This window comes from Pelodiscus sinensis, chromosome 2 (assembly GCF_049634645.1).
Source record: "Pelodiscus sinensis isolate JC-2024 chromosome 2, ASM4963464v1, whole genome shotgun sequence".
In the NCBI taxonomy this organism is placed as follows: Eukaryota; Metazoa; Chordata; order Testudines; family Trionychidae; genus Pelodiscus; species Pelodiscus sinensis.
In genome coordinates, this window is record NC_134712.1 from 210,305,768 (window position 1) to 210,328,295 (window position 22,528).

Below are 22,528 nucleotides of genomic sequence, written 5' to 3' on the forward strand. Positions count from 1 at the left end.
CCAGCCTTTCTAACCAAAAGTTCCATTCTAAACACTGCCATTTTCTTCCATGCCCAATGTTCTGATTGTGTCAATTGCTTATAACATCACCATTGCATCAACTACCAGCTCTTGGTTCTCCCTTTTAAGGGGCTTCACAACTAACCTCCTACTCTGCCTCTAATTTCATTGCATTTCTACCCCCTTCATTCTGCCAACAACGCCAGGCTTGATCCCTGGTTTGGCCTCCCCTCTCCCACAAGCGTCTTCAAATTTCTTTCTCTGACACCCTTTATGTATTGAAAACTGTCACTGCACAGACACTTCCTTGTCTTCCTTTTCATTCCTCTTCCACAGCCACTCCTGGCAGAATGTCTGTAGTTAATTCCCAACCGATAATTACTAGGAGAGTATTCATCAGAGGTTATGGTTATTACTCTGTGGTTTCTTTATGCATTTTTTTAATCAGCCACACAATGTGTTCCTGTTACTGCTACCATATTCCTTCCTACATGTCTTCACTTTTATTGTCTACACTCTTTTTCCATCTTGATTTAATCTAGTTTATAAACTCTGTGGAGCAGGGATTGTCAACACTTAGCACAATGGGTCCCCAATCTGATGGGAGTTTCTGGACACCACTGTAATACATATAATAATGATAGAATATATAATGCTGTTTTAACCAATGACATTACAGGGTTTGCTTAAAAATAGTACCAGAGCCCAATGCTATTGATGCAATAATCCATGGGAATTGCATCCTGTTAAAAAAATAACTGAATCCTTTTCATCCAGTGCATATTTTAAATGGATACGAGCCAATACATTAAGTTCATTAACTTTCCTAAAGTTTGAGGGTGCTTAGAAATGGAGTTTTGGTCCAGGCCAGTACCATAACAACAAATAGACATCCATGAGCTAATTAATGAATAACTATTTGTATTTAAGTGCAAGACCAGTACAGGGCACAAATTTAGAAAATCTTTTGCTCTTGAGAGCTTCATGTTCAATGATGCTAAACACAAGCATTTAAATCTATTTCTTCATGTGGCATTAAATTCATAAGTTGACTGATTGCCTCTAAATATTTCCCTTAGTCATAAAAAAAAGACAAAAGGAGTGTTTTAGATTAGCATTTCCTTTACTCGTTAGTACTAATAGCCACAAATGAAACATACAGTTAGTTGGCATGTTTCTGACTAAATATAGATATTTACATGCCAAATCACTCTAATTATTACACACGTCTCTCCGTGTGCCACCAAATATTTTATATGACTAAAGACATATTCCACTAGCTATTTAAGAGTCAGACTGGTTTCATTTTATATTCTGACAAAGAAAGAAGCATTTGCCTTACAATAACCTTATCATATTCAAATATTCTAATGATAGAAATATAAAATGGTAGGTGCTGATGTGGCTCGAAACTATAAAAACAAAGGGTTTTAAAAGTAAGTTTATTTAATGTAGCTTTCCCATGAAAGCACACATTGTTCCACAATAAAACCTCAAATAGATGCATTAAACTTACCAAATGTACTGTAAATCCAATTTCAGTTTGATAAATTTAGGAACTATTTGAACTGGAGTTTGATTAGATTTTGTAAAGACTTTTAAGCTATGGAAGAATGCACCAGGTCTTTCTATGTGTTTACATACCTAGTAAAATAGAGTACTGATACCAGTTAGGACCTCGGGTAGTAGTACAATGCAAAAAAAAACCAAAAGCAGCAGAGGCATGCTGCCTGGATATGCTACATGGCAATCAAAAGCAACCCTTGTACAAATTTTAGGGTATGTCTACAAAGCAAAGTTATTTTGAAATAACAGCCGTTATTTTGAAATAACTGTACTGGCAACTATACAGCCAAACTGCTATTTCAAAATTAATTCAAAATAGCAGGACTCTTATTTCAAATTTGGTAAACCTCATTCTACGAGGAATAACGCCAAATTCGAAATGGCTAATTCGAAATAAACGCTGTGTAGATGCTTATTTTGAAATAGGTGGCCTCCAGCCCTTCCCAGGATGCCCTGGTGGCCACTCTGGGCACAAACAGGAAACCCCCTCCCAGCCCCGGAGCCCTTAAAGGGGTAGAGGTCTGGCCACAGTGCCTGTGCCAGCTCCAGGCCTGCCAGCCCAGAGCCAGCAGTCGCTGCCCATGACCCAGTGGCCCCACCATGAGCCAGGCAGCCAGTGCCAGCCAGCCCTTCACTGCTCCCTCGGCCCAGTCCCCCAGATCTCAGGAACCTGCCAGGGACTGGAGAAGGCAGGCGCCTTCCTAGTCTAGTGCGGAGATCGTGGACCTCATTGAGGTTTGGGGGGAGGCCTCCAATGTCCAAGATCTATGCACTAGACAGAGGAACGTGGCCGTCTATGGCAGGATAGCTGACAGCCTGGCCACCAAAGGCCACATGCACACCCAGGAGCAGGTGCGCATGAAAATTAAGGAGCTGCGGCAGGCATATGCCAGGGCCACAGGGGGCAGGTCCCACACAGGAGCAGACACCTGCCCCTATTTTGATGCCCAGGACCGCATCCTGGGGGGCGGGACGGTCCTAGCCACCCCAGGGGTCATCGATCCTGGAGCAGAAGGCCCTGACCAGGGCATGGAGGAGGAGCGCCAGGAGCCGCAGGAACCCAGAGGGAGTGTGCCACGCAGCCAGGACTCCCTCTGGGCTCCCTGTCAGCAGTGTCATCCGGGGAGGCAACAACATGTGAGTGCCATCACTGTCCCCTTATTGGGAAGCAGGTAGGGAGACCGGGGACTGCACGCATGGGACTTGCTTACCCTGGATCACGCAGCAACCTGTGCATCTGCCATGCCACCCCTGGGCACATGGCCGCAGGTGGCTGTCACACAGGGGCCTTGGCCTGTTAGCCACACACGTGTGTGAAGAGACATGACATGCTCCTGACCCTGGGATGGGACACAGCAGTATACCCTCCCTCCACAAGGCCATTCTACACAGAGGCAGAGGACATCTCCCCACCACCTCACCCACACTATACACAACACAGGGCATGGATGCACTCTTAGGCCGTGTCCAGACTCAGGGGTTCTTTCAAAAAAAGTAGCCTTTTTTCGAAAGAACTTCCCCTGCGTCCAGACTCAAGCCGCGTTCTTTCGAAATTATTTCGAAAGAACGCGGCTTTTCTTTCGATGGCGGTAAACCTCAATTTACGAGGAAGAACGCCTTCTTTCGAAAGTTCCTCTTTCGAAAGAAGGCGTTCTTCAATGTAAAGAGGCCGTCTTCGAAAGAGAGCATCCAGACTCGCTGGGTGCTCCCTTTCGAAAAAGCGGATTTCTCTTTCGAAAGATCCGCCTGCAGTCTAGACGCGATCTTTCGAAAGAGGCTCTTTCGAAAGATGCTTTCGAAAGAGCCTTTTTCGAAAGAAGCCTGCAGTCTAGACATAGCCTTAGAGAAGCTCCCATTCCTGGGGCTAGCAGGACATTCCAAACATGGCCTCTGTGAAAGCACATTGGCTCCGATGGTGCAGGGAATGGTCATCCTCACCTTGCATGGAGGGGTTGAGCTTCACCCACTGTGTTCCCAAGGAGAACTGATCACTTCTCTTGCTTCTCCACAGCCGCACCAGCTGCCCGTGCAGGGTGCGCTACCCTGCCCGGGACATGCTCCTGCACCTGAGGGCTCCACAGGACCACTCGTGCAGGGCAGGGGTACCAACAGCAGAACCTGGGGGCACTGCGAGTCCTGCATCACACCATCCAGAACTGGGTGCAAGACAACTAAGATCTCCGGCGGGAGTAGCTTGCCCAGAGCCATGCCATCTGCCAACACCTGCAGGCCCTGGTGCAGAGTGTGGTGCCTTCTGCCACTCCAGTGCCTACTGCCTCCCCAGCTATCACTCCTTCTCCCCCCTCCCCGCTTCTCCCTCCACCTCCTCCCCATCCCTCCTGGGGATGCCAAGGCCCCTGCATCTGTGGTACTAGGAGACAGTTGGCCTGGCAAGACCCCCACCCCTGAGTCCTGAGCTTCCTCTCCCCCTTCTCCACCTTGCTTCCCCCTCCCCTCTCCCATCCTTTCTCCTCCCCTCCTTTCCCCAGTCTCACAAGAGTTTCATTTCCCCCGCCCCCAGTTTTGTTAAATAAAGACAGTTCGTGTTTATGAAAAAACGTGTATTTTATTTGACATCAGGAAAGGGGACAGGGAGGGGGGTAAGTGGAAGGATGTGAGGGAGGAATGAGGCACAAGCCCCCAATGGAGCTGACCAGGGAGACTGTTAGTTCTCCTCAGGGTGGAAACTCTCCCGCAGGTCCTCCTGAATACTGACAGCCCCCCGATGGCAGCAAGTGCAGTCAGGCTCGCAGCAACACATCCAAGAGAAGCATCAGAGTGCCCAGGGGCAGCTCTGGCTCCATGTTGCTAAGTGCTGTGATGTCCCGAGTGAGGACAACCAGAGCACGCAGAGACAAAATGCTTTGCTGTCCCTCATCGAGGTAGACAAGCAAGCAGGAAAACCTGAGAACTGGCTGTCCGGGGGGGGACCCTTTAAGCACAGACCTCAGTTCGCCTCAGGCAGCAGCCCCACACAGTAAGTCCTGACCTGGTGCCCTGCCGGAACTGGTTCCAGACAGCCTTAAATGCAATTCAGAGTCCACTGAGGGTGGACGCGCTATTTCAAAATAGCAAAATGCTATTTCGAAATGCATTTTGTGTGTAGATGCGTTATTTTGAAATAACTTATTAAGAATTAACTATTTCAAAATAAGATATTTCAAAATAACGCTGTAGTGTAGATGTAGCATTAGGGACTGAGCCTTGAACGGCGATAAACAGCCTGCAACTCCTATTTGAGGGTTTCAGGGGCTGGAAAATACAAGATACTCCTTAAACCTCTCAGAATTAGCTCCCAAGAACAGTAATTCAGATACACATGTATCTATGATTTGTGATCTCTGTAAATGCAATTCCTTGTCAAAGCTGCTTCCCCTAAAGAGGAAATAAATTATGCTGAACACTCTACAGGTAGCAGTCAATAGAAGATCCAAAAGTAGAACATGAGCAATAATTATAAATATAGGTTTAAAACACTGAAGAGAAAATTGCCTTTGAGCAAATAGGCTGCTGTGAATTTTGAAGAGATGGGAGGCTTTGATAGGGTAGGCGTTTTTTTTTTAAAAACAACACTACATCACAATGATCTGAGCATTACAATAGGTACACACGGTCTTGCAGAATGCAGTGCTTTGTTTCCATTAAAGCTGGTTTAATCTGTTTCTGATATTATTTATAAAATAATATGAAAGGGGGAGGGTCATTCCTGTTATTAGATTTAATACAATTTGTTTCTGTATAAAAGCAGAATATGGGATAATACAGAGCTTTTAACCTTCTTTGCCTTTTAATTGTATAACAATGACAGTGTTTGTATTTCTATTAAAGAATTATTTTATTGCTGAATCAGTAAGAATTTATCTGTAAAATAGCATGATTTCAAGGATAAGAAAAGGAATCCTGCTTTGATACATTATAGGGGTTTAACTCTGAAAAACACAGATTATTTTATTCATAAAGCTGTGGTTTTAAGCAGGGTGACTATTAGAATAAAAGTTTATTTTGTTTTAAAGAAAATTCCTCAATTAACATATAAAGAAAACTAGCATTTGTTATAATTTACATAACATGGGATCATACAATAATTCTATCTTTCCTTCTTGCATAAGGAAACAGATATATCAGGTTAAAACACCAAGAATGTACCATATCATTAGCTTTCATTATTCTTCATCATAATGTTCCATTCCAATTGAAAAGGAAGCTCTAGAATGCTTTTAAGTGCATTTAAAAAAATCTAATTCTTGTATTCAGAGTCATCAGAAATATGAAATTGCTTATTAGGTTTAGTGGCTTCTTGCATCAATTCCTGCAGCTGTCCAATCTGTTCATTATGGAAGTCATTAAGTTTCTCCTCTGTGAGGTGGACTCCAAAACAAGGCTTTCTTCTTGAGTTTTGTCTGTCTCCAGTAGCTTGCTGCCACAACATTTCTGAATAGACCTAATACAGAAAAGAAAAAAAGAAAGGTCAAAGAAAGATGACAAAAGTGAGATTTCTGTTGACTTTCTTGACTTTTCTAATACAGGCAGTCCCCAAGTTACGCGGATCCGACTTATGTCGGATCCACAGTTACAAACGGGGCTTTTCTCGCCCCGGAGGACTGGAGCGGCGGGACGCCCAGATGCGCTGCAGTCCCGCCGCTCCCGTCCTCCGGGGCGAGAAAAGCTGCTCCACGTCTCCCTGGTCTGCTGGGGGGGGGGGAAACCCCCCCAGCAGACCAGGGAGACACGGAGCAAAGCCGCGGAGCACGCCCGCAGCGGGACAGCCCGGGCGCGCTTGAGCTGTCCCGCTGCGGGCGTGCTCCGGGCTTTGTTCCCCGTCTCCCTGGTCAGCAGACCAGGGAGACGGAGCAAAGCCGTGGAGGACGCGGGCCGTCCCGCCACCCGCGTATCCCTAGTCTGCTGGGGGGGGGGGGGAGGGGAATGCAGCTAGTGTCCCCCCCCCCCAGCAGACCAGGCTTTTCTTGCCTACGCTTGGGGTAGAGCAGCTGGGGCGCTGCCGGGTTGGTCCCGCAGCACCACTCCTCGGCGCTACTGTACCAACCCGGCAGCACCCCAGCTGCTCTGCCCCTGGCGTCCCCAAGTCAGCCGCTGCTGAAACTGACCAGCGGCTGACTACAGGAAGCCCGAGGCAGAGTTGCTCTGCCCCAGGCTTCCTGGAATCAGCCGCTGATCAGTTTCAGCAGCAGCTGACTTGGGGACGCCTGGGTTTCTTAAGTTGAATCTGTATGTAAGTCAGAACTGGCGTCCAGATTCAGCCGCAGTTGAAACTGATCAGTTTCAGCAGCGGCTGACGCCAGTTCCGACTTACATACAGATTCAACATAAGAACAAACCTACAGTCCCTATCTTGTACGTAACCCGGGGACTGCCTGTATATGCAAAGTTTACAGTCCTTTTACCAGTCATACTACTCTAGATCACAAAACAAAATAGGCATCTTTAATCATAATGAAAACCTGTTGACTGTGTGTCAAAATTCCAATACCTTTTGGTAACTTAGGGATATAAGAGTGTAGCTGTAAGCATGAGCTTATTGGTTACCCAAATGGTTACATGCAGCTCCCAGTACAACTCCCAAAGCACGGGGCAGCAGCCAGCTCCTGGGAAATGGGTGATCGGCAGGAGCCAGTATTCACCAGGAGCAGGCTTAAAAGACAGCTCCTGGTACACACCAGCTCCTGGGGAGATGACTGCTGCTCTGCACTACAAGTGTGTGTAAGTGCTGAATTTTTTCAGCAGTTACACGTTTAGCCAATTACCCATGTTTTAACATCCCTATTGGTAACTTAAATTTGTATGCAGAAGTGTAGTCTGCATCAGGTCTCTACCACTGCTAGCTTATTGTATTGGTATGCTGTAGCAAGAGATGCATCTGCACCGGCCAACAGCAAATTTAATAATAGATGCTTTTTTCTAGACTTTATCAAGCAACTTATTATCAGAATTCACTTTGCACAGTGGTATGATTGGACTAGTATTACTTGTCTGCAAATACAGTTGAATACTGCAATACACTCATGAGGGCAGCCTTGCAAATTACTAAACAATTCAATAACTAATCTGTAACATTGCTTGCTGATTGCTTAGTAGCATGTTGGCAATATTCTGTGCTCAAAAACTTGAACTAAGTATTGGCTACCTATATGCTTCCTGGTTAAAATCAGATTTTGGACCATAAAACCCTACCTAATTTGGAATATTCTTTCTCTAAACACAATTTAAGCCCACACCCAAGAAATATTTACCTAAGATATATCTTTGCAAAGTCATGGAATACAGGAGAGATTCCAGAAGATTGGAAAATGGCAAGTATAGATCCAAGCTATAAAAAGAGAAATAAGGACAACCCAGGGAATTACAGACTAGTCAGCTTAACTTCTGTACCTGGACAGATAATCAAGCAAATAATTAAGGAATCAGTTTGTAAACATCTAGAAGATCATAAAGTGTTAAGTAACATTAAGCATAGATTTGTCAAGAATAAAATGTCAAACCACCCTGTTAGATTTCTTTGACAGAATAACAAGCCTTGTGTATAAGGATGGAGCAGTAGACGTAGTGCATCTTGATGTGGTATATCCTGGCAGCTGCAATGAGTTCCCTATGGCTCCAGGAAGCAGCAGGGAAATCACCACAACTCCCAGCAGCCATGGAGAACTCACAGTTGCTGCTGGGAGCCACGGGGAACTCACTGCAGCTGCCAGGAGCTGTGGGGAACACTGTGGCTCCTGGCAGCTGCAGTGAGTTCCTCATGGCTCCCGCCTCCTCCTGCCCCCCCCTTCCCCGAGGCCAAGACAGGAAACCTGCTAATATGCAGAACCACAAATACTAATTCTGTGAACTGGGAGGGTCTCCTGCATCATACCATACATCTGCAATGACTGTGTGATGTGATTGTGAAAGGCACTGATAGGGTGGAGTAGTTCTCATAGACTTTAACATCAGAAGGGACCATTATGATCATAGAACTGGAAAGAACCTTGAGAGGACATCAACTACACTCATGGCTGGACCAAGAACCATCTAGACCTTCCCTGACAGATGTTTGTCTAACCTATTCTTAAAAATCTCCAATGATTGAGATTCCATAACCTCCCTAGGCAATTCATTCCAGTGTTTAACCACCTGAAAATTAGGAAGTTTTTCCTAATGTCCAACCTAAGCCTCCCTTCCTAAATTAAATTAATGGAGATTGCCTATCTCTTAGAACTGGAAGGGACCTTGAAAGGTCATTGAGTCCAGTCCCCTGCCTTCACAGCAGGACCAAGTACCATCCCGGACAAATTTTTGCCCCCAAATCTCTAAATGGCCTTTGCAAGGATTAAACTCACAACCCTGGGTTTAGCAGGCCAGTGCTCAAACCACTGAGCTATCCCTCCCCCCAATTCAATTCCTGCAATTGCCTGTTGCTTCTTGTCCTATCATCAGAGTTGAAGGAGAAGAATTTTTCTCCCTGTTCCTTGTAACAACCTTTTAGGAAGTTGAAAGCTATGATGTCCTATTTTAGTCTTCCCTTTTTCAAACTAAAACCCTATTCTTTCGATCTTCCCTCATAGGTCATATTTTATAAACCTTTAATAATTTTTGTTGTTCTTCTCTGGACCTTCTTCAGTTTGTCTTACCTGATATGTGGTACCCAGAATTGGACCGAATACTCCAGTTGCAGTCTAAACAGCACAGAGTAGAGTAGAAGAATTACTTCTTGTGTCCTGCTTACAACACTATTGCTAATACATCCAAAGATGAGATGTGCTTTTTTTGCAACAGTGTTCTACTGCAGACTCATATTCAGGTTGTGGTCCTCTATGATACCCTAGATCCTTTTACACATTACTTCTTCCTACCCCGGGGTGGGCAATAAAGTTTTAAAAAGGGACCACTTCATATTTCTGAAGTGGCCCTGAGCTGCCCCAGAAGGGCAGGGCTTTGGGAGGAAAGGGTGGGATCAGGAGACTTCTCGTGCTTCCCCCCACTGACCCTGCTTGGCTTGGAGGTGGGGGAATGTGTGAAGTCTTCCCCCTCTTAAAGAGGATCACCAACTGTTTTATAACAGCTGGTGGTTCCCTCTAGGTGCCACAGCGGGAGGAGATCTCGCGCGCTCCCCCCATTCCCAGGCCAATCAGGGCCTGGTATTGGGGGGGAGCATGTGAAGTCTCTTGTCCCTGCCCTGCCAGGGACACACGGTGGCTAGAGACAAACAGCTGACAGTTCCCTCTGATGCTGCAAGCCCCTGGCAAAGGGATGAGACTTTGCACATGTTCCCATCCCCAGGTCTCAACTGGGGTGGGGGAGGGGCAGGACAACCACAGGCAGGATCCACCAGCTTGGCAGGCAACATCTCACCTGCAGAGGCCCCTTTTCCCTTTCTTAGACAATAATTTCTCATTTTGTATGTGTGTGACTGATTGGTCTTTCCTAAGTGGAGTATTTTGCTTCTGTCCTTATTGAATTTCATCCTGTTTACCTCACACCATTTATCCAGCAACTTCAGGGGGTAGCCGAGTTAGTCTGTTACAGAAAAAAAAAACAAATGGTCTGGTAACACTTTATAGACTAACAAAACGTGTAGATGGTGGTATGAGCATTTGTGGGTACAGACAGGTCATCTGAAGAAGTGGGCTGTGCCCACAAATGCTCATGATACCATCTACATGTTTTGTTAGTCTATAAAGTGCTACCAGACCATTTGTTGGTTTTTACCATTTATCCACATCACTTTGAATTTTCATTCTGTTTCCCAAAGCTTTTGCAATCCCTCCTGACTTGGTATCTTCCGTAAAATGTATAAGTGTACGCTCTATGCCATTATCTAAATCGCTGATGAAGATATTCAACAGAACTGAATCCAGAACATATCCCTGTGGAACCATGACTCATTACTTCCCTTCAAGCATGAATGTGAATCATAACTATTCCCTTAAAATGGGTTATCCAATCAATTTTGCACCCACCTTGCAGTACCTCCCTCGAGGCTGTATTTCACTAGTTTGTTAATAAGGTCATATGAGACTATATCAAATGCCTTACTAAAAATCTAGATATACCACATCTGCTACTTTCTCCTTAAACACAAGGCTTGTTATCCTGCCAAAGAAAGCTAGCAGCTTGGTTTGACACAATTTGCTCTTAATAAATGCATGCTGAATGTTACTTATCACCTTATCTTCTAGATGTTTGCAAACTTATTCCTTAATTATTTGCTCCATTATCTTTCCTGGTATAGAAGTAAAGCTGACTGGTAGTTTCTTGGGTCATCTAGTCTGATCATCTAGTTTTACCTGCTACACATCGCAGGCCATAGAACCTTAACCAATCACTCCTATTTACCTCACACTATTTATCCAGTCTCTCCACATCGTTTTAAATTTTTATTCTATTCTCCAAAGCTTTTGTAATCCCTCCCGACTTAGTATCATCCACATACTTTATAAGTGTACTCTCTATGACATTATCTAAATTGCTGATGAAGCTATTGAACAGAATTGTACCCAGAATGTATCCCTGTGGAATACCGAACAACCTCTGGCAGAGAAACTGAAGCCTTCAAATCAAGATTTGAAGTCTTCCAATTACAGAGAATTCACATTTATACCAGTTTTAACTCCTTTTGCAAGGTTCAAGGTTCCACTTGCTTGAAATGGTGAAGATATTCTCTTTGGAACAGATTTATGTATTGAACAGACACTCTAAATCAGGGTTTCCCAACCTATGGATCGGGACCCAACTACGGGTTGTCATTACATTTCAAAATGGTCACCAAGTGTCTCCCCAGGTAGCTCTGCCCCCTCCCTTCCCATTTTTGAATTGCCTTGGGTCACCAAGTCTTTCTGAATTGTCAAAATGGGTCCCCATCTGGAAAAGGTTTGGAACCGCTGCTCTAAATGCTTATCGATTACTTAAGATGACTGCTTATGGCACTGATGTCTATAATTCTAACTTCTGTTACACAGAGCTTTCCCCTTTTTTTACCTTTTAGCATTAAATAGTTGTCATGGACAGGAACAGTGTAGTAGGAAAGATAAATGGGAGTGGAAATGAACATTACTACTACTTTTTAATGTGAATTGTATTCTGACAAAGACCTCTAAACTTAAAATGCGGTTCGCTTCGGTGCACAGTTCTTACTCCGGAATTTTCAATTGGACTATTCACATATGGTCTGCGCCATGAATGCTAATGATCCAACCTGTGGACCAAATTCAGTGATGAATCCTCATGTGACAGCTGAGAGACACAGTCCATACGCTAAGCAGCAACAAGGGGGGCAAAAACTTTAATGTGGATTCATACACTCTGTGCACTAATATGGCTACCACCTTTTATGATAATTGCTAACAGCAAGATAAGGGAACTGGCAAGGAAAAAGGATAAATATTTTCTTATTGTTTTTAATGTTTACTTTTAAAATAAACTTGTTCAAGACCCTTTTGTTTTTTTCCTATCACAAGCCTCTTCCTCGATCCCATTCCAGCTTTTCAACAGTTGAGTGTAGGCCAATGAATTTGTACAGTTCTCACTGTTCATTTCTTAATATTAAATGGAAAGCTCCAATTTAACTTTTATAAGAAACAGTGAGAAATTAAAGTGGCACAGGACTAAAGTGGAAAGGTGGGAAGGGAGAAGAGCAAGAATTAAAACTTACTTTTTCCCTTCTTTTGATAAGCCTCTGACAAGTCTTGCTGACTGTCAAGACTCCCGGTTTGGCCAGACAACCTAAGGTTCGGTAAATTTGTTCCAGGTAATTATGCAATGGAATTACAGCAACAGGATACAGCTGTAACACTGCTGGGCTTAGAGCATCTCAACAACCGTTCCGCCTACTCAGTAGCCCCTCTTGCCGATTCTGACAGCTGCATCTTTGAGCCAGAAGATTCCCAGCTGTGCTCTCTCTCTCTCTCTCACTCTCTCTCTCTCTCTCTCACACACACACACACTTTGGTGCTGCTCCGCTCAAGGGCTTTTTTCTGAAGCTGAGAAGAAGATGATACTATGAACAGGCTGAGAAATCGCAGTTCCATGCAACAGGATTGGATATCAGTTCTGAAGTATGGAGGAGGAAGGTGAAAAAGGGGGAAAAATGCTTTCAAGGATAAATTTATTTAAAACAGACTGAATCTGGGGTGGACTTGAAGGAGATCAATGCATGGTTTATGAGCATTTTGTTAACTGGATTCGTCAAGAGTTGCCTAGGTTGCTCACTGATTGAAATCAATGGAATTACTCAAATACTTCATTAAACATAGGCTTAAATGTTTTGCGGGGTTAGAGCCTAATTATTTACTCTCTCAAGAAAGACTCAGAACAATAAAACTCAGTTTGAAATGAAGCTTAAAATGCATTTGTGCACAATATATTTGGTCCATTCCACAAGTAACATGAATATCTTATATAAACCCTGAGGTGCAATTCGGAATACAAGAAAAGATTGATTTACTAAAGAAACTACATTTTGCATAGATTAAAATATTAATTGTTCTGCTTAGGCAACACTTTTTGTAAAGGATTAAATGGGGGAGGACTAGTGGTTCCCAACCTTTCTGATCATACAGACCCTCTTTTGATTTATTAACATTTCATGGACCTCCCTCACCCTGGGGGAGGCAAAAAAAAAGGAAAAGTAAGGAAAGAAAAAGAAAAGAAAAAGAAAAATAAGGATTGAGCCCACCACAATGGGCCCAATTCTTATTTTTAAACTTTCCACCGGACTCCCTGAAGTACTGCCACAGGCCACCAGGGGTCCACAGACCACAGGGTGGGAACCATTGGACTAGATCAGCGTTTCCCAATTTTATTTGGCCATGCAACCCTTTTTAAACTTGAAAGAATTTTGCAGAACCCCTAATAACAGTCTAATATATGAAGCTGAAAAAGTAGACCAGAAATAAATAAGGATAATAAGAAACAAATGCTAAACAAGGTCATGAGATCAACATTTAGTTTAATTGCACATATTTAAAAACAAAAATCACATAATATTAATTTTTTTTAATCATAAAATGTTATTGTAATGGAATTCTCGCAAAACCCTTATTTTCACTTTGCGTAACACCATATGGGAAACACTGGACTAGATGATGGTGAATAGAGATATTCATGTTTATAATTGTTCAGTAGTTTATTTTAACTGAGTTGGAGATATCAATCCAGTTACCAGTGCTTAAGTATTCTCATTTCAAAAGCCACCATTACAAGTATAATTTAGAATGTATTCAAGAGCAATGAATTAATGGCCAAATGATGCATTCATAAGCTTTCAAAAAATGTATTCATACATGAATAATTTATCAGACATATGACACTTTCATATACATTGTGTATGGGCCTAATTCAAAACTTATTGAACTCAATAGCCTTTGGATCAGTTCTATATAAACTTGTCCTATGGCTCTGAAGTTTAATGAATGGAAAAATGCGATGGTAAAACAAGAAAATTTAAATTAAGGCAGATACCCCAAGTTTTTAGTTCAAGATCTTTGGTCCACTATTCCTATTTAACACTGAAAGAAGCCATAACTCATTGCTTAAAACATTACTTCCATTTTTCTCTCACAACATTGTGTTTTGCTCCTCACTAAAATTTCCCCCCCTCTTAAATTAGGTGCGTATTCAGGACAGCATCAGTCTTAACTATGATTTATGCTCAAGAGATCAAACTAATTCCTGTTGTAACACCACTAAAATCAGTGGAATTACATTAGGTAGGAACTGGCACTACATTTGTGAGTGAGACTGTATACAGATTAACAACATATATGATAGATTAGCTAGTCTTCAGTTCCACAGTCTGTACAAATTCTTATAAAGGTTTTATTAGTCTAATAAATCACTAATGTTCTACAGGCAAATTATTTAGTTTCACTCTAGTTGTAAATTCTACACAAAGAACAATCCAGCTATTATTGATTTTTAAGTGGTGAACCTAGAAAAAGAAAAAAACCAACTTCTCATTCTAGAGTTTTTCTTAGAATATCAAAAAGCAACAACTGTACTATCTTGGTCAGTAACAATACTGAAAATAAACAGTGTAAAGCTCTTGACATTTATACAGTGTGTCTCTAGGACAGAAACAGAAAGACAAAGAATCCTAAAAGTAATCCAAAATACAGTAAATGAATCTAAAGTGATTTTAAAGCCTCTGAGTTTTCAATGTATTAAAGCAGAATAGGTGAGACACTATAAAATATACAAATTAAATGTTGGCTGTAATAATGAATTATATCCATTTTCTTTACATTCTAACATTTAAACATCACAATTGCAAGGTACGGTGTTAACTAGACCATAGCTTAGAAGCTATTCCATTCCTAATGAGGCTACGTTCCAAAGGGGCAGAAATACCTTCTCCCATGTGGTGGTGAGCAGCCTGGGGGTACGTCTAGACTACATGCCTCTGGCGACAGAGGCATGTAGATTAGGCTACCCGACAGAGTAAAATGAAGCGGCGATTTAAATAATCGCCGCTTCATTTACATTTACATGGCTGCCGTGTTGAGCCGACAAACAGCTGATCAGCTGTTTGTCGGCTCAGCGCGATAGTCTGGACGCTCCCCTGCCGACATCAAAGGGAGTTGTCGACAACCCAGGTATGCCTCCTGATCAGCTGTTTGTCGGCTCAACGCGGCAGCCATGTAAATGTAAATGAAGCGGCGATTATTTAAATCACCGCTTCATTTTACTCTGTCGGGTAGCCTAATCTACATGCCTCTGTCGCCAGAGGCATGTAGTCTAGACGTACCCTAAGAGTTACTCTGTTATTGCTACCACAGCTGTGAGGGTATAGCTGTTTCCCTAACTCTCACATGCCCACTATAAAAGCCAGTTCTCCCCAGCACCAGCTCCATGGTGCCACCAGCCCTCCCCCCCCCCCCCCCCCCATGCTGCTGACTCTATCAGAGTAAGCAGCGTGGGAGGGAGCAGGGGCAGGCTGCGGTAAAGCAGCCTCTGAATGCAGCGGCCTGGGCTTGCTGCAGACAGGTGGTCTGTGGCAGCAGCCTGTCTGTGGGAGGGTCTGAGCTCCTGCAGAGAGAAGCTGCTCCGGCATCCCATGGAGCAGCCTCTGTCTGCAGTGAGCCTGGGCCCACCGTGGACCGAGACTGGTCTGCAGCAACAGCCCCTGTCCATGGGGGGCTGAGCTCCCTGCAGACAGAGGCCGCTGCCATGGACCAGCCTCTGTCCGTGTATAAACTAATTCCCCCGGTGGACCTGATACAGAGGCAGCAGCATAGGGTAGCAGGGGGCTTCCTGGGAGTGGGGCCGGGAGTGCACTGGTTGCCAGGCCCACCATCGGGGATTATTGAATCATCCTATAACCACTAAGCTTTCTTGTGGTTATGTGACCATTCAATTACACGATACCTAACATCCCTAGGGCATTCATCAGAATTGTCTCTAGGTTAAATAAATGTTTTAGATGTCTCAGAACACTTCAATAATTAGCGTATACATCACCAAGTAACGTGAAATAAAGACTTGAAAATACAAGCTTAAAGACACTGCATCCTTTTCTTTTGCATGTGTCAGAAAATGGAACAGTCTCACCTTATCCTCCTGTAAGGAAACGATGAATCAACCCAAAAGCATATTTACAAAACTAGCATATAAAAAAATATAGTGGATCTGATTTTCTTTACCTGGGGTGTCATCTCAGGAACCAACCAAACTTGATTTGAATATTTATCCTTTACATAATATGCAAACACCTATACAATTTATTATAGAATTTGCTGACTTGGAAAGCTATAAATTTAAAGTTCCACTTACAATATCAAGTGACATTTTATTCATTGAATACTTGTTTTGACATGCATGTTTTAAATATGCCATTACAGTAAGTTAAAAACCATAATGGAAAAACAACCTAATTGTTAAATAAATATGCATCTCCTCTGTCTCCAGGAGATGAATACAATCCTTTGCATGTAGGTAACAAGCACATCAAGAGTGATGTGCCTGCAGTTATGTCTTAGTTTTCATTTATTAAAATGTTCTAGATATAGATCGTCTTTCTGTGAATGTTCACCATTGTGCCATAGGTGTCAAGGGCATACAAGTGTCTCCCTGTTGCCCTGTAGGTAATGTGGGGTCAAGGTCAGTCAGAGCTAGTTTGGCCCCGATACATACTACCAACAGCCTGAAGACTACTCTAACTAGCATTAGCTTTAATAACTCCTATTTGGCTCTAACTGCAACAGCTTTATACGACCTGGGTATTCCCCTATGCCAACTGAACAGCCTGATGGCTACCGAAGCAGCTTTCAGTCCTTGTGTATCACTCTGTCAGCACAAAGAGCACAAGAAGGGGCACGAACTGTACATAAATTTACAGTTGGGGAAAAACACCACTTACAAAAACTGTGCTAAATCAGGACCCTAGTTATATGCCTGTGAGTCTGACTGTCCATGAGTCCATCTGTCTGTCTTTTAGTCTGTTTCTTCAAGAACTCCTTCTAAAAGGCAAGAACTAGGACCAACAAATTTGGTATGCAGCTCTCTCATTTCTTAAACATCTGGATAAAAAAGTTTTTACTATGCTTATGTGTTTAAAAATGACTTTTACATTTATTCCTTTTTACTTAACCCAATTAAATATCTTTAAAAGATTAGCTCTTTTAAACAAAAACAAAATAATTGCTGTATGAGCTACCAAAGCATCATTCATTAGAACTAAATTTTACCGCAAGCTTTAGGTGTCATATTAAATGTAATAATAAAACTAGGAAAACTCCACTAACTGTACAGCAAAACTCAATATATCATCCTATAGTAGATTTTCCACTTTTGCCTTGAATAAAAAATAAATAAAAACTGTACTTCATCCTTCAAAACCACTTTAAAACAACCTATTCAAAATCAAAAGAACTACAGCTGCTGGATCAAGTTAAATAATCTATTAAAAATCTAATCTGAATTGACAGCTATTTTACGTTTCAATTTGAAGTCATATACCCAGTTACCAGAAGCAATTTATTATTAGATTATTTCAAACAACCTTAATTTGCAGAAATGATGTACTAAGATCATTTAACATACATTTAAAACAGAATATAATAGTATGAAGTGGGTTTCTCTGTTGCGCTGTAGAACATTTTATTTTAAATCATTCTAAATGTGACACACAGTGTTGGATTATTACAGGTCTCTTACATGGATACCAAAAACCACTGCTGTGCTGAAGTGAATAGAAAGTGGCTATGGATCACAGTCTCAACGGTATAATAAACAGACAACTAGGGATGTGAATGGTTAAACAGCTAACTGGCTACGGTTCACTGGCAGGGTAGGGGGCTGCTCCAGCCTGCCACGGGTTTGAGCAGTGCTCTAGCCCAACTGGGGCAGCCCCAGTCTGTGGTAGACCAAGCCCAGTGCGCCACAGGCAGGGCTGCTCCAGCCCACCCCTATTTAAGCAGCTGGAATTTTCAAAGGAGCCTGTGGGAGTCAAGAGCCCAATCCCTCCCCCACAAAATTCCTCTGTGGGAGTTGGGTACTTACCTCTCTTTAGCAGCTTTTTTGAGGATCCCACTTTGTTCTGTGTAGCATAGCACAGGTTTATAGTGTGCTAAACTCCAGGTATCCCAATGCACGTCACAGTACAGGTTGAACCTCTCTAGTCTGGCACACCTGACTACTTCTGAACCAGAGAATTTTCCAGACCATAGGAGGTCAAGATTGTCTAGCAGCATTACCAACACTTCCACTGCTTACTGGGCTGCTAGAGGACAATTAGGGGTAAATTAGAGCTAAATAATGGCACAGAATACTGAGAGCTAGAACAGGTGGCTGTAAGCAAACTTTGAGGCTGCGGGAATCTTGGCCACACCCATGAAAAGTGGACATCCAGCTAACTAAAATCATTCCAGACGATGGATGTTTCTGGACGAGAGAGTTTCAATAGCATTCAACACTGGTTTAACATTGTTCCTGTTAAAGCATTTACTTCATTAGTGACTGGATTTGGCCTGAAGAAAGGAACCAAACACAGACTATTCTCCTGCTCGTTTATAAAAATGCTATGGGATCTTTAAATTCCACCTCAACAGCCAAGACACCAAACAGTGCATCCAAGATTCACAACTGGAATGTAATATCCAGTATTTATATTTTTAAAAACTCAGGCTCTTCTATAATTTGGACATCAATCCCCCAAAAACATTAGCAATGAACTGACCTCCATATTAGAACACTGCAAAATGTGTTTCAGGGTATGTCTACACTTGCACCCTCTTCTGAGAGAGGGATGCAAATGAAGGCATTCGAAATTGCAAATGAAGCCGGGATTTAAATATCATGTGCTTCATTTGCATAATCACGTTATGACGCTATTTCAAAATATTGCATGAGGAATAAGGGTTATTTTGAGAGAAGGGTTTTCTCGAAATAACCGTGTCTTAACAGAGTGCAAGTGTAGACATACCCTCACAGATTCAATAGAGCTCACATACAATGTATTTATGGCAGATAGCAAAAGTTTTCCTCCTTTTTCAGATTAAAAAATATTTTATTGATATTGTAGTATGGAATTTTGGCTCATGCTTTCAGTGTCAGTTGAATGGGGTTTTAATCTATGTAATCTACAGTATTTCACATGCTGCTGACATATAAAAAATAAACTCTTGAGGTGAAATCATGACTCTCCATTTGGCCCCCTCATGCCAAGTAAAAGGGCTCGAAGAAGCTCCAGAAAGATGGCAACCCCAGATTTTAATCACACATAATTTAACACCCTTACCATTACTCCTTATCCAAGGCCCCATCCCCACTCGCTCCATCCCCCTTCCCTCTGTCACTCGCTGCCCTTCACCCTCAATCACTCACACATTTTCACCAGGCTAGAGCAGGAGTAGGAAAGTGGGAGGGATTCCAAGCTGAGGCAGGGATTGGGGTGTGGGAGGAAGTGCAGGGAATGGGATCTGGGTGGCACTTACCTTTGGAGGCTCCCCGGAAGCAGCATTATGTGCCCTGGCTCCACCCACAGGTGCCATACCCACAGCTCCTACTGGATGCAGTTTCCAGCCAATGGGAGCTGCATAACTGGTGCATAGGATGGAGGCAACATGCAGAGAGCCCCTGGCTGTCCCTCTGCTAAGGAGCCAAAAGGGTATGTTGCTCCTTCCAGGAGCTGCACAGATGTAGAGAGAATGCCAGCGTCGACAACTGGACTTTTTAATAGCCCTGTCAGCAGTGCTGACCAAAGCCTCCGGGGTCCCTTTTTAACTAGATGTTCTGGTCGAAAACAGGACACCTGGCAACTGCACTAAAAGCCCCAGTCAGAACTAGAGAAGTATTTCCTCAGCAATGCAGAAACAGCTGTAATGCTACCCTCTGAAAACATGGGGGTATGCCAGAACAGGGCTGAGGGGGAAGAGTGTGGCTGCAAAACTACAGGAGTTTCAGGGGGTAGCCGAGTTAGTCTGTTACAGAAAAAAACAACAAATGGTCTGGTAGGACTTTATAGACTAACAAAACATGTAGATGGTATCATGAGCTTTTGTGGGCACAGCCCACTTCTTCAGATGACTGGAGTTATGAGTAGGGGATATAAAAACTCGAAATAAATAGGAGAAGGGGGGGCAGAGAGAATGATGCTTTGTCTCCCACCCCCCTTCCTGTTTTTCCTTTAAGTATCTGGAGAATGGGTGCCAAACCTAAGCAGATAAAGATCAAAGTCAACAGATAGATTGCTAAGACAGGAAGGATTCCACTCAGAAAGTTGTTAGCATCTTCAGTGATAGAGTCCCCACCAATTTAAATCACGATTGAGTCAATTAGCATGTGAACTGAATTTGTATATGTAATGTAATTCCAGGCAGAAATTCTAGACAGTGTGGCAGCCATAGGACAACCCAGGGAGGCTGTCATAACTTAGACAGGTCTCCATGACTATCTGCACTGCATTATTAACTCATGCTATAACTCAATCTTTGCGGTGGATGAGGCCTTTTTTAAACAATTAACAAAACTATCCAAAGCCCAAGATTTGGTGGTGATGGGGGACTTCAACTATCCAGACATATGTTGGGAAACTAACACAGCGAGGCACAGGCTATCCAATAAGTTTCTGGACTGCATTGGAGACAACTTTCTGTTTCAGAAGATTGAAAAAGCTACCAGAGGAGAAGCTGTTCTGGATTTGGTTTTAACAAATAGGGAGGAACTAGTTGAGAACTTGAAAGTGGAAGACAGTATAGGGGACAGTGATCACGAAATAATAGAGTTCAAGATCTTAAGGAAAGGTAGAAGGGAGACCAGCACAATTGAGGTAATGGATTTCAGGAAGGCAGATTTTGATAAGCTCAGAGAACTTGTAGGTAAGGTCCCATGGGAAGCAAGACTGAAGGGAAAAACAACTGAGGAGAGTTGGAAGTATTTCAAAGGGACGTTGTTAAGGGCCCAAAAGCAAACAATTCCACTGTGTAGGAAAGATAGAAAATATGGCAAAAGACCAGCTTGGCTTAACAAGGAGATCTTGCATGATTTCAGAATAAAAAAGGAGTCATATAAAAAATGGAAACTAGGACAACTAACAAAGGATGAATATAGGCAAGCAACACGGGAATGCAGGGGCAAGATTAGAAAGGCAAAGGCACAAAATGAGATCAAACTAGCTACAGGCATAAAGGGAAACAAGAAGACCTTTTATAAATACATTAAAAGCAAGAGGAAGACCAAGGACAGGGTAGGCCCACTGCTTAGTGAGGAGGGAGAAGCAGTAACAGGGAACTTGGAAATGGCGGAGATGCTCAATGACTTCTTTGTTTCGGTCTTCACCGAGAAGTCTGGAGGTGTGCCTAACGTAGTGAATACCAGCAGAGAGAGGGTAAGTTTAGAAGATAGGATACACAAAGAACAAGTTAAAAATCACTTAGGAAAGTTAGATGTCAGCAAATCACCAGGTCCTGATGAAATGCATCCCAGGATACTCAAGGAGCTGATAGAGGAGGTATCTGAGCCTTTAGCTATGATCTTTGAAAAATCATGGCAGACAGGGGAGATTCCAGAAGACTGGAAAAGGGCAAATATTGTGCCCATCTATAAAAAGGGGAATAAGAACAACCCAGGAAATTATAGACCGGTCAGTTTAACGTCTGTCCCAGGGAAGATAATGTAGCAGGTAATTAAGGAAATCGTATGCAAACACTTGGAAAGTAATAAAGTGATAGGGAATAGCCAGCATGGGTTTGTGAAGAACAAGTCATGCCAAACTAATCTGATAGCTTTCTTTGATAAGATAACGAGCCTTGTGGATAAGGGAGAAGCGGTGGATGTCATATACCTAGACTTTAGTAAGGCATTTGATACGGTCTCGAATGATATTCTTATTGATAAACTAGGCAAATATAACTTAGATAGGGCCACGATAAGGTGGGTGCATAATTGGCTGGATAACCGTAGTCAGAGAGTTGTTGTTAACGGTTCTAAATCCTGCTGGAAAGGGATAACAAGTGGAGTTCCTCAAGGGTCTGTTTTGGGACCCGTACTATTCAATATCTTCATAAATGATGTAGATATTGGGATAGAGAGTACTCTTATTAAGTTTGCAGATGATACCAAACTGGGTGGGGTTGCGACTTCTTTGGAGGATAGGGACATAATTCAAAATGACCTTAGCAAGTTAGAGAAATGGTCAGAGGTAAACAGGATGAGGTTTAATAAAGAGAAATGCAAAGTGCTCCACTTAGGAAGGAACAATCAGTTCCATACATACAAGATGGGAAGCGACTGTCTAGGAAGGAGCATGGCGGAAAGGGATCTAGGGGTCATAGTGGACCACAAGTTGAATATGAGTCAACAGTGTGATGCTGTTGCAAAAAAAGCAAATATGATTCTAGGTTGTATCAACAGGTGTGTTGTAAGCAAAACTCGTGAAGTCGTTCTGCCGCTCTATTCTGCGCTAGTTAGGCCTCTGCTGGAGTACTGTGTCCAGTTCTGGGCGCCACATTTCAAGAAAGATGTGGAGAAATTG

The 22,528-nt window shown here is 42.9% G+C and overlaps 1 protein-coding gene across 1 annotated transcript in view; it reads right to left on the reverse strand.

Moving 5' to 3' along the window:
* Window positions 1-5,376: 5,376 nt before the first annotated feature.
* SDHAF3 (succinate dehydrogenase complex assembly factor 3) overlaps window positions 5,377-22,528 on the reverse strand; it is a 75,057-nt gene continuing 57,905 nt past the window's right edge. Inside the window, exon 2 of the mRNA XM_075922330.1 lies at window positions 5,377-6,007. Coding sequence (XP_075778445.1) covers window positions 5,804-6,007 — 204 coding nt within the window. The 3' untranslated portion in view covers window positions 5,377-5,803. The remainder of the gene's footprint in view (window positions 6,008-22,528) is intronic.